This window comes from Ochotona princeps, chromosome 15 (genome assembly GCF_030435755.1).
Source record: "Ochotona princeps isolate mOchPri1 chromosome 15, mOchPri1.hap1, whole genome shotgun sequence".
Classification (NCBI taxonomy): domain Eukaryota; kingdom Metazoa; phylum Chordata; class Mammalia; order Lagomorpha; family Ochotonidae; genus Ochotona; species Ochotona princeps.
In genome coordinates, this window is record NC_080846.1 from 10,889,781 (window position 1) to 10,907,618 (window position 17,838).

Below are 17,838 nucleotides of genomic sequence, written 5' to 3' on the forward strand. Positions count from 1 at the left end.
GGATCCTGGCTTTGGATCGGCTCAGCTCTGGCTGTTGTGGATGGAAGATCTTTCTGTCTCTCATTCTCTCTGTAAATCTGACTTTCCAATAAAAGATAAATAATTCTTTTTTAAAAATAATAATGACCTTCAATTTCCTCTCTATGTAACAGAAAGAAAATTTTATTATCAATGCATTAAAATGATATATATGAATTTAGTACTTGTGAATTTTATTTCAGTATTTTAAACAGCATTGGAAAACATGTAAACATACTATATCATGTGATTGGTCCATTTGCTAATGGCATTTAAAATCTGGTAGATACAAAATTTTCTTTTAAAAATGTGTTTCATCTTTATTGAACATTAAGCTATTCTTCATGAAAATGAGTAGCGTAAATATCTAAATAATTTGAATGACAAGTTTGATGAAAATACTAAAAATTTTAACATCCACAAAAACAAACATATTTAAATTTTGCTAAACTTATGAACACATAGCTTGTGATTTGTAATTTTAGAACCTTAAACATCACAGACTTTTGTTAATGACTAAAAAATTCTTCCTTTTGTGTTTTTATAATAGAATTTAATTTTCTTCTAAATTTATCTTGGTTGCTTCATGTGGAGGAAAGGATTTACCATCCATGTGGTTTCATTATTTTAGGTTATATTTAAATTTGTTCTCGAGTGTCAACATTGAATGTTTTGGTTTCTATGCGCTAAGAGTACTTTGTTTTCATTGCTGACCATATGATAGACTGTATTTTAGAAACTGAAGTATAGGACCAGATGGTTGTGTTCTTGTATGACACATGTTAATTCATGATGCCTTATTTTCAATAGCAAGGATTATTTTGTATTTGCCATTGCCTTTTTTTAGACTATATAGACAGAACTAGAAATTGTAGTTATATAAAACTGTTCTCGCACAGGCTAGAATGTAGGTCATTCTGACGGGAGTATACTAAACCACCCACTGGTTGCTATAGCAATGACCTACTTTAAGACACTAATACTGTTGATTCATGCTGAAATCATCTTTGGAAGTAGTATAAGAAAGTTAAATGAGTATAGTTTTTTATATAATTGCAATAGGTAGTGATCTCTGAATATAAAAAAAAATCCTTAAAAAATTTAAAGTGAACTGTATTTTCTTGCTAATAGTAGTTCGGTTTACTTAATGGCCCAGTGAGTATTGTAATTAAATAACATGAGAATTGCTTCTATGTACACAATATAGGTATGTGAAGGATGTAGTGAATTTAACTACTATTTGGTCTGCTTAATGATGAACCTATTACAAGCATTTAATAGCAGTTTTAAGTCTTAAAGAAAATATTATGCACATCAGGTTAGAGAAGATGTGAAAATAGACTTATTAAAATTGAGCTTTATCTTTAATGATTAATTTCACTGGATGTTGAATGCCTAAGCACGTGTATCTGTAAGAGTGAAAGATTGAAATTGGTGTGTTCTCTGGACTGGACTGAATCTAAGCTCTGGTAACTATAACCCGGTACACTGTTGAGGATGAAGGAGGAAGGGTTAGATTTTATATAGTTTTTAAGAAACATTATTTAGGGCCCAGCGGTGTGGCCTAGTGGCTAAAGTCCTCGCCTTGAACACCCTGGGATCCCATATGGGCGCCGGTTCTAATCCTGGCAGCTCCACTTCCCATCCAGCTCCCTGCTTGTGGCCTGGGAAAGCAGTCGAGGATGGCCCAGTGCCTTGGGACCCTGCACCCATGTGGGAGACCCGGAAGAGGTTCCTGGTTCCCGGCTTCAGATCGGTGCAGCCCCGGCCATTGCGGCTCACTTGGGGAGTGAATCATCGGACGGAAGATCTTCCTCTCTGTCTCTCCTCCTTTTTGTATATCTGACTTTGTGATAAAATAAACAAATCTTTTTAAAAAAAATCATTATTTAGTGCTAAAAAGAATTAAGACCTATAAATGAGTTGGCTCTTTGAATCTGTTCTATTGAGGGTTTTTTAAATGACTGCACAATGGAGAAATCATATGCTGAGAAATCAATTGATTTAGTCTTAATTTCACTGTCTTTTATGAATATATTCATATTTACACTTCTTTATCCCTGAGAAAAGTGGCCTTCAACCATTTCAAAGTCATAATTCAGATGAAGCTATGAGTTCTAAGTAATTTTTAAAAAAGATTTGTCTAGGGCCCGGCAGCATGGCCTAGCGGCTAAAGTCCTTGCCTTGAAAGCCCTGAGATCCCATATGGGCGCCGGTTCTAATCCTGGCAGCTCCACGTCTCATCCAGCTCCCTGCTTGTGGCCTGAGAAAGCAGTCGAGGACAGCCCAATGCCTTGGGACCTTGCACCCGCGTGGGAGACCCGGAAGAGGTTCCTGGTTCCCGGCTTCAGATTGGCGCAACACCGGCCCGTTGCGGCTCACCTGGGGAGTGAATCAGTGGACGGAAGATCTTCCTCTCTGTCTCTCCTTCTCTGTGTATATCTGGCTGTAATAAAATGAATAAATCTTTTAAAAAAAAGATAGGAACAGTTGGTATAGCTTATAAAAAAAAAAGATTTATCTATTTTTATTGCAGAGTCAGATATACAGAGAGGAAGATCTTCCATCTAGTGATTCACTCCCCAAGTGACAATGATGGCCAAAGCTGCATTGTTCTGAAGCCAGGTCTCCCAAGTGGGTGCAGGGTCCCAAGGCTTTGGGCCATCCTCGACTGCTTTCTCAGGCCACAAGCAGGGAGCTGGATGGGAAGCAGGACTGCTGGGGTTAGAACCAGCCCCCATATGGGATCCCGGCATGTTCAAAGCAAGGACTTTAGGTGCTCGGCTATTGCCCTGGGCCCATGATTTTCTTTTTAATGTATGTGCAGGTATCCAACTAATTCATTGTTTTTCTTCTGTCATAATTAGGTATTTATGGGAATACATACAAGTGAGGTTTTGTTCAAAGATAGAAATTAAGGAAAAGTAATAATAATATACTTAATGAATATTGTAAATACTAAAGATTCCACTGTTTCTAATTCTTTCAACAAGACAGTTCTATTTGGCCATTTTATCCTGTTTCTAATCTTTTCAACAGATTGTATAGGCATATGATGAGATTATTTGCCAGATACAGAAACCAAAACACAGGTTGAGGAAGCTATAGCTTGGAATCATACAGATACATAATTTGAAATCCATTGGAAGGGCATAATATGTGCTCAGACACACAGTCATACCTTTTTTCTGTGGGAGGTAGATTCCAGATATCCCTCTACCTATGTGGATACCAAAATGTGCAAGTGATCAAGGGCCTATAATTACATATAACATTAAATTGTCTGTAGATTATTTCATATCACCTATTGCAGCATAGTGCTATGTAAATAATTGTTATTAATACATCTATGTGTTTAGTGCGGATATCTTTTAGAAACATTTCTATGTATTGTTTTGTTTTTTAATTTGGGAGAGGAGATGAAAGAGAAATCCTCTAATGCCTGTCACAGTCAGGGCTGGTTTGGGCTGACGTTGGGAACCTGAGACTCAATCCAGATCTCCCACATGGGTGGAAGCAACTCCCTGAGCTGTGTACTAGCCTGCTGCCTTCCAGTGTGCGTGGCAGTGCAAAGCTCGAGTCTGCGGCAGAGGCAGCATGTGAGCCTAGGTGTTTGCATATGGGATGCAGACACTGACAGCAGCCTCTAACTGCTAGGTCAAACTTCCTCCCTTAGATGCATTTGGGTTTTTCCCAACTAATTTTTCCTCTGCATTTAATTGGGTTATGAATGCAGACCTAGTGAATACTGTGGACTGACTAAATATTATATATATTCATGATAGCTGTCCTTTCAGCTATAATCTAAACATTTCTCTAAGGTGAGATAGACATGATTTCTTTTGACAGTGCAGAGTAGAGAAATCGCTTTTTTTTTTTTTTAATTTGTTCACTTTTATTGGAAAGCCAGATCAGATTTACAGAGAGAAGGGGAGACAGAAAGATATTCCATCTGCTGGCTCACTCCCTCGAGGCTGCGATGGCCATACCTGGGCTGATTTGAAGCAATGCACCAGGAGCTTCTTCCAGGTCTCCAGACAGGTTCAGGCACCCAAGGCATTGGGGTCATCCTCTGTTGCTTTCCCAGGCAATAAGCATGGAGCAACCAGGACACAAACTGATGCCCATATAGGATCACAGTACTTGCAAAGTGAAGATTTGTCCATTGAACCATTGCACAGGGCCCCAGAGAAATTACTTAAAAAAAAAAAGTATTTGGGCCCGGCGGCATGGCCTAGCAGCTAAAGTCCTTGCCTTGAATGTGCCGGGGTCCCATATGGGTGCCAGTACTAATCCCGGCAGCTCCACTTCCCATCCAGCTCCCTGCTTGTGGCCTGGGAAAGCAGTCGAGGATGGCCCAAAGCTTTGGGACCCTGCACCCACGTGGGAGACCCGGAAGAGGTTCCTGGTTCCCGGCTTCGGATCGGCGCAGCACCGGCCGTTGTGCTCACTTGGGGAGTGAATCATCGGATGGAAGATCTTCCTCTCTGTCTCTCCTTCTCTCTCTGTATATCTGACTTTGTAATAAAAAAAAAAAAGTATTTATTCAAAAGGCAACGTAAGGGAAGGAAAGACAGAGAAATAAATCTTCCATATGGTGGTTCACTTCCCAGCTGGCTGCAGCAGTTGGAGATGGGCCCAGGCCTGACCAAAGACAAGGCCAGTAAACCATCCTGGTCTCTCGCCTGGTTGACAAGGGCCCATAATGCACTACCTTCCTGCATACATGACCCGGGAGCTAGATGGAAACAAAGCTGTCAGAATTCAAACTGGTTCTCTGGGTGCTCCAGTATGGGATGCTAGCTTTGTGAACAGTGGCTTAGCACACTGTACCACAGCCCTGGCCTCCAGAGAAGTTACTTTAGCTAGAAGCCTTAAGGCTAGTAAGATATGAACTTGAAGAGATGAGACAAGGAAAATTCCCCTGAAGAATTGGGTAGAGTAGGAGTAACCAGGAGATTATGTTGAAAATAAAGTAGTTTGGTTTGATAGAAGGCAAAAGGGAAAGTGGGGGAAGAAATGAACCTGAAACCACAGATTAGTGGCCAAGGAAAGTAATTATTCTTTATTGTATAGGGAGTGGATCTTGAAAGACCTTTGTACAGCACAACATGAGTCATGAAGATTGATGTTCTGTGTAAGATGGATTAGAATGCTGAGACTGTTGATAGGCAGATCTATTTTAAGATATTGCAGTAAAACCAGTTCTAATCCCAGCAGCTCCACTTCCCATCCAGCTTCCTGTTTGTGGTCTGGGAAAGCAGTCGAGGACAGTCCAAAGCTTTGGGATCCTGCAGCTGTGTGGGAGACCCAGAAGAGGCTCCTGGCTTCCGATTGGCTCAGCTCTGGCTGTTGCGGCCGCTTGGGCAGTAAATCAGCAGATGGAAGATATTTCTGTCTCTCCTCTCTGTATATCTGATTTTCCAATAAAAATAAAATTAATGTTAAAAAAAAGATATTGCAGTAAAAAGTAACAAGCAAGAGATAAGAACTAGAATTACTATAACAAAAATAGAAGTGGATAGGAAGAAGGGGAGCAAAAAGTGATAGCCAATACTGACAGCAGTGCTCACTGTGGGCAGGTTGAGTTCTTAAGAGTGTCGTATATATTTATTTATTATTTAATTCTCACAAACAGTGGTAGGGAGTGGGTTCTATTGTAAGTACCAGTGTTACAGACAAGAAAGTTAAATACAACTCTCAGTATTGGTTGAAGGATAGCAGTTTATCACTGGACTTACTGAAGTATGAAACATCTATGCAATGTGAAAACTAATGGCATAGAAAGATGCCTGTTGCTTTGAAAACACATTTGCCACAAACTAAGCCAGGCTAACAGGAAATGCAAAATGTCTCATTTGTGTTTTAGTTTTAATGAATTGCACTAATGATCAATTTTAAACCTTTATGAATTAAAAATATATGTTTCACTCTTCCCCACCTTATTATGATTTGCTATTCTCAAAAATAGATATTGTTAATAGCTTGGGAAGTGTATTTTCTATTATTTTATGTAGAAAATAATAGACCTAAGCATAAATAGATATGTGCAATACAAATTTTACTAGATTGGGGCTGGCACATTGGTTCAGTTGGCTAATCCTCCCCCTCTAAGCATGGCATCTCATATGCATGGGAGACCCAGAAGAAGCTTCTGCTTCCTAGCTTCAGATGGGCTCAACTGCAGCCATTGCAGCCATTTGAGGTGTGAGCTACTAAATGGAAGATCTCTCTATGTCTCCCCTTCTCTCTGTAATTATGCCCTTCCAATAAAAATGACAAATTTATTTTATTTTATTTTTTTTTTTTAAAGATTTACTCATTTTTATTGGAAAGCCGGATATACAGAGAGGAGGAGAGACAGAGAGGAAGATCTTCCGTCTGATGATTCACTCCCCAAGTGAGCCGCAACGGCCGGTGCTACGCCGATCCGAAGCCAGCAACCAGGAACCTCTTCCAGGTCTCCCACGCAGGTGCAGGGTCCCAAGGCTTTGGGCTGTCCTCGACTGCTTTCCCAGGCCACAAGCAGGGAGCTAGATGGAACGTGGAGCTGCTGGGATTAGAACCGGCGCCCATATGGGATCATGGTGCGTTCAAGGCAAGGACTTTAGCCACTAGGCCACGCCGCTGGGCCCAAAAATGACAAATCTTAAAAAAAAATTTTATGGGCCCAGCACAGTAGCCTAGTGGGTAAAGTCCTCACCTTGCATGTGCTGGGATTCCATTTGGGTACCAGTTCGTGTCCCAGCTGCTCCACTTCCCTTCTAGCTCCATGCTTGTGGCCTGGAGGAGCACTGGAGACTCAGAAGGGGCTCCTGGCTCCTGGCTTCGGATTAGCTCAGTTCCAGCTGTTGCAACCAGTTGGAGAGTGAACAGGCAGATGGAAGATCTTTCTTTCTTTCCTTCTTTCTGTAAATCTGATCTGACTTTCCAATAAAAATAAGTAAATTTCTTTAAAAATTTTTTTACTAGACCCAACAAATGTATATATCGTTTCAAATGTCATGACACAATATCTTGGACAGCAACTTGGATACAATGACAATGAACAACATCAAAGAGTTCACTCCATCCTTTTCTTCTTTGTTACTTTGCAGATCTTTTCTATTTACAATATTTGAGCAAAAAAGTACCCATATCATTTCAGGTACATATATTTGAGGGTACTGTACCTCTAATTTTATGTATAATCACATGTAAATTGTAAATAACAATATCTGTATAAGAAAACAATGTGGAAGAAAAATGCCATACTTAAAACTGTTTCTGTTGCTTTGTTTCCTCAAGTGCCAAGACAAAATTAACTCTTAGATTGCACAACTTTTCCCCTTGTAACATGTTAACTTTGGTTTATATCATCCTGTAAACAAACAAGCAAACAAACAAAAATTTGGCTTATAGAGAGGAGTTTTTATGGCCACATTTGGTGATAGCAGCTCCTGCTACACTCCAGGAGACACTGTGCCGGCCAGCCAAAATCAGGGGGTTTTAAGTTTTTGTCCAAATCGCTTGAGAGCTGCACAGTACAAAGTTTACATACATTGTATAAATGATGCAGTTAATGAAGTGGTAGGAGACAGGAAAGGAGCTGCTGGGGCCTAAAGTTTCCATGTAGTTCATTAACCTAAGTAGCATGGTAGGAGACAGGAGAGGCTCGGTGCTGGGAGCCCCCAGAGCTATTTCTGTGCTATCAGTTAACTTGAGTGGCCCCGGGAGGAGGTAGGAAGGGCATAGCATGTGCAGAACTTCAGGAAACATTTCCTGATTGACTGACTGACTGCTGTCAATTAACCCAGCAAGCCTGTGGATTGCTATTGGGTGATGACTATCAACCAGCTGCATCCCATCACATTTCCTACTGAGGTTCTAGCACTTGAGTCAGATCATTGACTTGATCTGTTATCCAGGGACACCCTATCTCGTTGATACAGTTTACCATTTACCCTGGTTTTCTTAATATCTATCCTGGAGCTCCCACTCATACAGGGTAAAAGCATTATGACAGAGAACAAGAGAGTCTTATCTTTAAGAGACCTCTGGCATGTTGAACAGTCCATTTTTTTTCCGGCTCAGATGTGGCCTTCTTGAGTTGTGAATGGTGAATCCAGGGGTCGATTCCTGACATCTTCACAGCCATGGAAAAGCTCAGAATTACCAGGCAAGGTCCTTTCAGCCAGATTCTCCAGTCTGTGGGTTATATCTCTTAAACTCACAACATCTCTAGGCTGGTACACAAAAGTGGGGGCCCCATCAGTGTCTGCTGCAGGCTGGAAGAAGTGGATAAAGTCCTTGCTTTGCACGCACTAGGATCCCATATGGGAGCCAGTTTATGTCCTGGCTGCCCCATTTCCCATCCAACTCCCTACTTGTGGCCTGAGAGTGGTCGAGAATGGGCCAAAGCCTTGGGATCCTGCACCTGTGTGGGACACCCAGAGGAACTCCTGGCTTCAGATCAACTCAGCTCTGGCCGTTGTGGTCACTTGGGGAGTGAAAATTCAGCAGACGAAAGATCTTTGTCTCTCTTCCTCTCTGTATATCTGACTTTCCAATAAAAAATAAATAAATCTTAAAGAAAGAAAGAAAATGATGGAAGGAAGGAAGGGAAAAGAAAAGAAAAAAAGAAATGAAAAGTAAAGAAAAATTGTTTTCAAGTGTGACTGAGGAACTAAATTTTAAGTTTGAATTAATGTAAGTTTAAATGGTTATTTCTAGATTTAGGTTACCATATTGGAATATGTATTTCTGAAATATGTTTTTCCCTGGCTTCTAAATCACTTCTCCCAATGACAGACATAATCACTATTCTCAAAGAACATGTAGCCTGTAGAAGAGGCAGACATATATTTAACCTTAAGAATATAGGACATAAAAGAAGCAAAGTAGAAAGGAACTAAGTTTTATCTAGCTCAGAAAAACAGAATCCAGATGAAAATTTACACGAAGCAAACAGGTTAAATTTTTAAATTATGATAGCTGCTTCAAATTTGCTTTTGGGAAATGTTCCATTTCTTCACAAAAGAAGGAACAGAGTAAACAGCCTTCTATTTTTGGCTTTTTTTTGTTAGATTAGAAACGAAGAAAATGGGTGCTATGATTCCTCTTAGATAACTTCTGTGTCTCTCAATATTGATGTTAAATTATTTTTGTACTCACAGCCATTAAATAGGGTGTTTTCTAAGGCTAGCATTGTGGCACAGTAGTATAAGCAAATGTTTGGAATGCCCATATTCCATATCAGAGTGCCAGATTGCATCCCAGCTGCACTTCTATCCAGATGTGTTTGGGAAGCCACAAGTACTTGAGACCTGGCAAACTATGCAGGAGATCCAGATGGAGTTCCTGTCCTAGCTTTGGCTGTTAAGACCATTTGGAAAATTAACTGGCAGGTGGAATATATCTCTATCACTCTTCCTTTCAAATAAATAAATTTTTAATGAGGCAGGAAGGGGGGTTGTATTTGAAGTGGGCTAATCTGTTGGCAGGATCAGCACCCCGTGTGGACACTGGTTCTAGCCATAGCTGTTCTACTTTTATTACAACTCTTTGCTTATGGCTTGGAAAAGTAGCAGAGGGTGGCTCCAAGTCCTTGGGTCCTGTACCTACATGGGTAATCTGGAAGAAACTTCTGGCTCCTGACAGCGAATTGGCTAATTTGGCTATTGTGGCCATTTGTCTTCCACTTATGGAAGACCCTTTTCTCTCTTTCCCTCCCTCCTCCTCTCTGCTTCCCTCCCTTACTCCCTCCCTAACTTTGACTTGTAAGTAAAATAAAATTTTTAAAAGGATGTTTTTATTTTTCTCTTATAATTTTGCAAGATTATTTCATCAAATTTAAACAGTGAAATCAGTTTTCTTTTAATTGCATTGATAGTTATTTCTGTAATTTTTATGTATACAAATTACATTTTTTGCTATCACTTTATTTAATGAAAATTTGTGACTTAATTCAAGAATGTACTAAAATACTGAGAATCTTGTACTGTAATTTTAAAACATTTATAAATGTTCTAAAATTATTGTTTATGTGTCACATGTAAGATGTAATAAAGTAATGAAATTGGTATTTCAACTTTTTAAGATAACGTAATTTTGCACTATAAATATTTTTAAGCATTCTGTTTGTTTTCTGTAGGTTTTTGCTGCAGTGTCTTGAGGATCTTGATGCCAATCTGCGAAAATTAAACTCTCGTCTGTTTGTGATTCGTGGACAGCCAGCAGATGTATTTCCCAGACTTTTCAAGGTAATTTGGAAAATATTTCCATAAAATAATATTTTTTCACAGAGAAGACAACATACATAGGGAATAAAGCTTTCTAGATTATCTAATTCAAACTTATGCAACTTTAATCATTTTAGATTATTAACTTCATCTTATAACAAATAATGTTAACTTCAACTGTGAGATACATAGGTATTTTTAAGTAAAAATTACATGCATTTCAAAAATATATTTATTGGAAAGGCAAATTTATAGAGAGATTGAGAAGCACAGAGAGAAAGATCTTCCATCTACTGGCACACTACCCAAACAAAGGTTACAACATTCGGAGCTGAGCCAATCCAAAGCCAAGAGCTTCTTGTGGGTCTCCCATGCGGGCCATCCTCTGTTGCTTTCCCAGGCCATAAGCAAAAAATGGAATGGGAAATGGAGCAGCCGGGGCACAAACTGACTCCCATGTGGGATGTTAGCACTTGAAGGTGGAAAATTAGCCAGTTGGGCCATTGCACCAGTCCCTATGCAGTTTTTTTTTAAAGATTTATTTTTATTTTTATTACAAAGTCAGATATACAGAGAGGAGGAGAGACAGAAAGGAAGATCTTCCATCCAATGATTCACTCCCCAAGTGAACGCAACGGCCGGTGCGGTGCTGATCCGAAGCCGGGAACCAGGAACCTCTTCCGGGTCTCCCACGCAGGTGCAGGGTCCCAAAGCTTTGGGCCGTCCTCAACTGCTTTCCCAGGCCACAAGCAGGGAGCTGGATGGGAAGTGGAGTTGCCGGGAAGCAGGGCCTCCAGGATTAGAACTGGCACCCATATGGGATCCTGGAGCGTTCAAGGCGAGAACTTTAGCAGCTAGGCCACGCCGCCGGGCCCCCTATGCAGTTTTTTTTAATGACAAAAAATTGTACATGAAAAAGAAAATTGTACATAGTGAAGTTATGATCATCAAAAACCAATTTACAATGAAACTGTTTCTTTTCCCAAGTTTAACTGCTTGTTTCCCTCCCAGAAGCAGTAACTGCTATTAATGCGTTACATATCCAGTTAGAAGTATTCTTTGTATAAGAATGTGTATGTGCATTTATTTACATGTGCGTCTATGTGTTTGAGTTAGTTGCTTTTTAAAAAAACCTAGGTGAGACCACATTGTGTATACCATTCTATTCTGTGTTTTATTCACATAGACATGTATTTTGGAGATTGTTCATGTTAGTTATTCAATTTTTAAGTGGCTCCATAGTCTTCTATTGTATAGATCTACAGTAATCTCTTTTACCAGCTTTTTACTGAACATTAGTAATTTTTTTCCACAAAACTTTTGCTAATACAAATAATACAGTAATCCCAATGAATATGTCTTTGGTCACATGTGCCGATAGATTTGTGAGATAATTCTTGGAAGAGGATTTTCTGAGTCAAAACAATTACATTTTATCACAAGTTTAAAATTGTAATTTTTTTAACTTGATAGAACCTTACAAACTCTCTTGATCTCATTTCATCCTCTTTTATAATTGAAAAAATTAGACTTAGAGAGTTTAAATAAGTTGCTCAAGATCATACAGGTAGCTCATGGAACTGCTTAAACTGGAAGCTGTTTCTTCGTTTACCTTTTTGTATTAATCCTTCCTGTTTATTGTCATTAGAAGTCCTAACATCTCCCTGATTCTCTTGCAACTGTTTGACCATCATATTGTTTTAGAGGATTATTTTTATTTACTTGAAAATCAGAGTTACATAGAGAAAGGGAGAGATATTCTATCTGGCTCAGTCCCCAAATGACCACAGTGTACAAAGCGAAGAGCCAGGAGGCTCTTCGAGGTTTCCAACATGGGTGGCAGGGCTCCAGTACTTGGGCCATCTTCCCCTGCACTTCCCAGCTGTTAGCAGGGAGGCTGGACTGCAAGTAGAGCAGCCAGGACTTGAACTGGCACCCCTGTGGGATTCTGAGGTACTTGGCAGTGAGTTTACCCCTAAGCCACAACGCCAACCCTGATTAACATTATTTTTAGCAACAGCAATGTTTCTGATTTTTTTAATTTAAAGATTTGTTTATTTGAAAGGCAAAATGACAGAAAAAGGGAGGGAGGAGATCCTTCTTTTTCTTTTTAAAAATTTTATCTTTGGTGATGTTTACATAGTTGAAAAGGGTGCATGTCCATGTGGACCACTGATTAGGGTGGGAAGTTCCAATGAATAGGGGAAAGGTGTATGAAACCATTGTTTCCAAGTTTCTTTTCCTCCTTCCTATGTCTGGAAGGGGGAAGAGAAGAGGAGAAGCTGCACCCAGCATTCTAACCACATCGATATCCAGGGATGGGAAACAGCCACCTAACATCATCACAGGGTCCCTGATGTGGAGCATGCTCTGAGGGTTCTGCTCAAGTGATTTGGTAATTCTGAATGCTGTTGACTTTGTTGCCCCCAAGAAGGAGGAAATCCTTCCAAGGTCCATTGGCTGACATAGTCCACCTTAGAGTCTCCATTCACCCAGATATTTACTGTCAACACTTAGCTGACAGAGTTGTCCAATTCATTCTGCCCTCCATCCTCTGCTATGGTACTAGATGTCCTCTGCAGACCCCAGTGGACTGCCATATCCTCCATGTGCATGTTTACATGCTGTGTACTGCACTGTCTTCAGCAACTGAGGAGGCCCAGTTCAGACATGTGCACTCAATAGTCAGACCAAGATCCTGAGAGTCTCCCCATGGTAGGAGTTTGGAGTCCAGTGGTTTAGTTGGGGGGCCTCCAAAGAAACCTCATCTGAGGTGACCCAGACCTGACTCCTGTGTGTGCTAGTCAGTATTGGATCCAGATCAGTCCATTACCCACATCATCACACACACACACACACACACACACACACACACACACACACACACACTGGTGGTTGCAGTTGTTGGGCCAGTTCTGTTTCTAGTCCTATCTTGTAACACAAACCAATGGATGATGCGGCCCAGCCCTAATCCTGCCCACTACACACTTAGCCCTCATGTACACCAGTGGGAACTGCAGCCCAGTTGGAATGACCCCCAACAACACCCACCAGACCCGACTCTGGCCCTGGTTGCTGTGCATGACAGTATGTGGTCCTGTTTGGTCTGCCTCCTGTTCAGCTTTTGTACACACCAATGGGTGCTGCAGCCTAGCTCAGTCCAATTGATCCCACTATCTAGTCCACACCCACGCTCGTGGGTGCTACTGCCTGTCTAGCCAGATCTGCCTCCAGCCCTGGTTATCATGCTCACTGGTGGAACCCACAACTCATCCAAGAGGTGCCCACAGTTTCCCTACTAAGCCACTCCGAGCCCCAGATCTTGCATTTTCCAGGTGGTTCTACAGTCTAGCTTATCAGGAATTGTCCCCATTCCCAGCACTTGCCAGCTGATGCTGCAACAGAGCCTACCCAGCCTGCACTTACTTTGGCTCATGTATGCACCAGTGGATATAGTCACTTAGCCCAGCCTGACTTCCCCACCAGCGGGCTAGCCCAACCCATCCTCCACCCACCCGGGGTCTTGCAAGCACCAGCAGGTGCTGGAGTCTAGCCCAGTATGGCACATCACAGACCCAGTTCACACCCATGCTGAGCTGTACTGAAGTAATGTTCAGTCCACTTCGCTGTCCCCTTAGCTCCCTGACCAGGCCTATTCCCAGCCACAGATCTGTTGTGTGCCAGTGGTTGCTCTGACACAGCCCAACATAGCCGATCCCCAGTCTTGGCCTTTGCTGTTATTGGGTGCTGTATCCTGGCCTGGCCTGGCTTGGCCCACCCCCAGTCCCAGCTCTCACTGGTGGGTGCTGCAGCCTAGCTCTGCCCAGTCTGCCCCCATCTTTGGCTTTCAAGCAAACAAGCAAGTTTGATAGCCTAGCCCAGCATTGCTCTCACTTTATCTTGGCTCTTCTGCCTGCCAGTGTGCTAAGGTTTGGCCCAGTTCTGATCAACCTGCTCCCTCTCTAGTCCCCAGAATCAATCCACACACTTGCCAACAAGTAGGGCTACCTTGCCTGGCTTGACCAACACCCAGACTTGAATCACATGCTCACCAGGGGAGTTCCCCAAATGCCCCACTAGGCCCACTCCTGGGGAGGACCACTGAGGGAGCATGTTGCAGGTAAGGAATTACATCTGAGGGACTTCCACCGACAAGGCCACTGTACTTGCAGGTAAGCAGGTAAGCCTTTCCTAGCTGACATAGTCTGCTCTGTTTATGTGAGCTGGTGGATGTTGTAACCCAGCCTGTCCTACATCCTATTCTTGAGTACACTTGCGGGTGCTACCAGCCAGTACTAGCCTAGCTTGATCACAATGCCAGTACCAGTTAGTGTCCTGGGGTTCCCTGGTTATGCCTAGCTCAGCCTGTCACTACCTTCAGATCTTGAGCAAATGAGTAGATCTTGCAGTTCCACAGAAGTGAGCCCTATTATCCCCCACAGAATCTGACCCCCAGACCTGATTCTCTCACATGCTAGTTAGGGTCATGGCCCAGCCCAGCATTACTCATCCTTGTTCTGACACTCACTGGTGGGGACTGTAATCTAGCCTTGCTTGGTAGGCCCTCAACCCTCGCTTTAATGTGTGCTGGTAGCTGGCCATGGTCAATGTTAATAAACCCAGATCAGGTCTTCCATGGGGGCAGGATCCTTTGTCTGACCCGGAAAGGTCCCCCAGTTTTCCTCCTCCAAACCGCTGCGTCTCAGCCCCCTTGCTTATCTGAAAGTACAGTGGTGGAAGTCCCCCAGAAGTCATTCTTCACCTGCAACATACTTCCTCAGTGGTCCTCCCTCCCATACATATCCCCTTCCCTGAGCATTTCATAGTCCCTGCACCCAGAAGTAGATGGGTTCCCCAACCCATTCTTCTGGTGGGGTGGTGTGTTGGCCTGGAGCTCTAGCCAACCACCAGGGACCCAAGCTTCTGGCACACATGCTGGCCTTTGGGACCCTACCCCTCCACCAAGATCCAAGCACATTCACAGTTCTCCAACCCGGTCCACAAGCACACCATGCCAGCATGCTAGCCTAGGGCTCTCCTCTCGCCTCCTTCCAGCCACCTGGTATCAAGCACATGCAGAAATCCCCAGGTTTGCTCCACCTGCCTGGGCATGAGCCCCAGGTCGCCGCATGCCCCTGCCAGAGCCAACCTCCAGGCTGCCTACAAGCCTATACCTGCAGGTCCCCACAAGCCTGTCCGTGCTGGCAAAGTCAGGCCCTGGCACCCCTGGAAGAGATTCTTCTGGTTTACTCCCTAAATGCCAACAGCAACTGGCCCAGACTAAATCTAGGAGCCCAGATCTCCATCCAGTTCTCCTGTGTGGGTGACAAAGGACCCAGTTCTTTGGCCATCTTCAACTGCTTTCCCAGGTGCATTGTCTGGGAGATGGGAAGCAGAGCTGCTGGAACGCCAACCACCATTCTAGGATGTGGGCATTGCAAACAGCAGGTTAACCTGTTTGCCATAATGCCAGCCCCTCCATTTAGAATTTAATTTAGATATTTGGAAGAGTTATGACAAGAAACTATATTGGAAACAATAGTAACAGTATAGTCCCCAACTCATGCGTGTAAAAGTGGGAGGCATTTGCCTCAACCCTAACTGTAAATCTATTTAATGTAAGAGTTAAGTCACTTTAACATAACTGAATTCTTCACTTTTTTTAAAGATTTATTTATTATTATTAGAAATATAGATATATAGAGGAGGAGAGACAGAGAGGAAGATCTTCCATCCAATGATTCACTCCCCAAGCAGACACAATGGCCGGAGTTGAGCTGATCCAGAGCCAGGAGCCTCTTTCTGGTCTCCCAAACGGGTGCAGGGTCCCAAGGCCTTGGGCCGTCCTCCACTGCTTTCCCAGGCCACAAGCAGGGAGCTGGATGGGAAGCGGAGCCGCCAGACTTAGAATCAGCGCTCATATGGGATCCTGGCACATTCATGGTGAGGACTTTAGCTGCTAGGCTACCATGCCGGGCCCTTACTTCAGTTTTTAAATTTCATTTAAAAATTTCATTTGAGAGACAGAGACAGAGAAAAAGCCCTCATCCCCTGGCTTACTTTCTCGATTGTCTGTGGCAGCCAAGGTTCGACTGGGCTTAAGCCTGCACAGGAACCCTGTTACTTGAGAGCTCTACCACTGCCTGCCGTGGTGTGCCACGTGTCAAATGGAGAGACTGTGGAATGACAGTGAGCATCTTAACTGCTAGCCCTATCATGTTTAATTTTCTCTAAAACCTTTTTCAAGTGAATAAATCTTTGCTGTTCTTTAACACTGATCCATGTTAATAGATTAAACTCTCTTTTGCATTTAGATGATTTCCTATCTTGTCAGTCTGGCAGAGAGCTATGGGTTTCTACATGAATCATAAAATGCAAATGCATGAACACATACGCATAAATTGCATATTCTTTTCCTCTGGCTGTGTATGGTAGTCTGTATGAAAGTGCCATTTATGAAAACTTACAAATTTATTTACTTTGGGACCACAAAGAAAATTATTGTCTTGATTTTTACTTTTGGTTTAGAGGGACTGTAAGTATATATATATATATATATATATATATATATATATATATATATATATATATATATTATTAATTACATTGCATTATGTGACACAGTTTTATAGGCACTGGGATTCCTCCCACCCCTCCCCAAAAGTAAGTCTGAAAGGTTATGCAATTAAAATCAAGCCTCCCTCCTACTTCTAACCTTCACACCCACAGTCTCTTTTGGGGAGAACAATCTTTTATCAGTAACTAGTTGGCTCATGCAAAGTAATATTTCTGTCTTTTATTCTCTTACTGTAGGTAGTGAGAATTTTTATTAGATAATGAATTCTGTTTCCCATATCAGAGGTAAAACTGGTGTAGACCCAGTAACAGTGCCTTTAGTTTGTTGGGGTGGTTGTCTCTTTGGTCTGTTTTAACTGTATAAGCACCCACACATTTTAATCTGTTTATACTGAGTAGATTCAGGAATGAGTTGCAGCTTTTTAAAAACATGTTTTTGAGGTATTTTTAAAGATTTACTTATTTTTATTGGAAAGGCAGATTTGCAGAAAGAAGGAGAGATAGAAAGATCTTCCATCCACTGCTTCACTCCCCAAATGGCTGCAATGGCTGGCATTGAGATGATCAAAGCCAGCAGCCAGAAGCTTCTTCTGGGTTTGCTATGTGCATGCAGGAACCCAAAGCATTGGGCCATCCTCGACTGCTTTCCCAGGCCACAAGCAGGGAGCTGGATGGGAAGTGGAGCTACCGGGATTAGAACCGGCGCCCATATAGGATCCCGGGGCGTTCAAGGCGAGGACTTTAGCTGCTAGGCCACGCCGCCGAGCCCAAGAGAATCAGTTCTTTTAAGCCTTGAAAATAACTGCAACATGGGAAGGAACATACTATCCAGAGGGAACAGCAGTTACAAAGGACCTGACATCACCAATATACATGCTTTGTTCAGCGCCAGCAAGAAGATCCATGTTTAGAGCAAAGTAAATGGAGAGATTGTGTGGAGCTAGATGCTAGGACTTTATCAGCCATTTATAGACACAGTTTTTACCCTGAGGGGAATGGGAGACCAATGGAAAAGCTTTGAGTA

The 17,838-nt window shown here is 42.3% G+C and overlaps 1 protein-coding gene across 2 annotated transcripts in view; it reads left to right on the forward strand.

Annotated features, from left to right (window-relative positions):
• CRY1 (cryptochrome circadian regulator 1) overlaps positions 1–17,838 on the forward strand; it is a 52,930-nt gene that overhangs the window by 19,207 nt on the left and 15,885 nt on the right. For both annotated transcript variants that reach the window (XM_058673479.1, XM_004589573.2), the window contains exon 2: positions 10,151–10,259. In XM_058673479.1, coding sequence (XP_058529462.1) covers positions 10,151–10,259 — 109 coding nt within the window. The remainder of the gene's footprint in view (positions 1–10,150; positions 10,260–17,838) is intronic.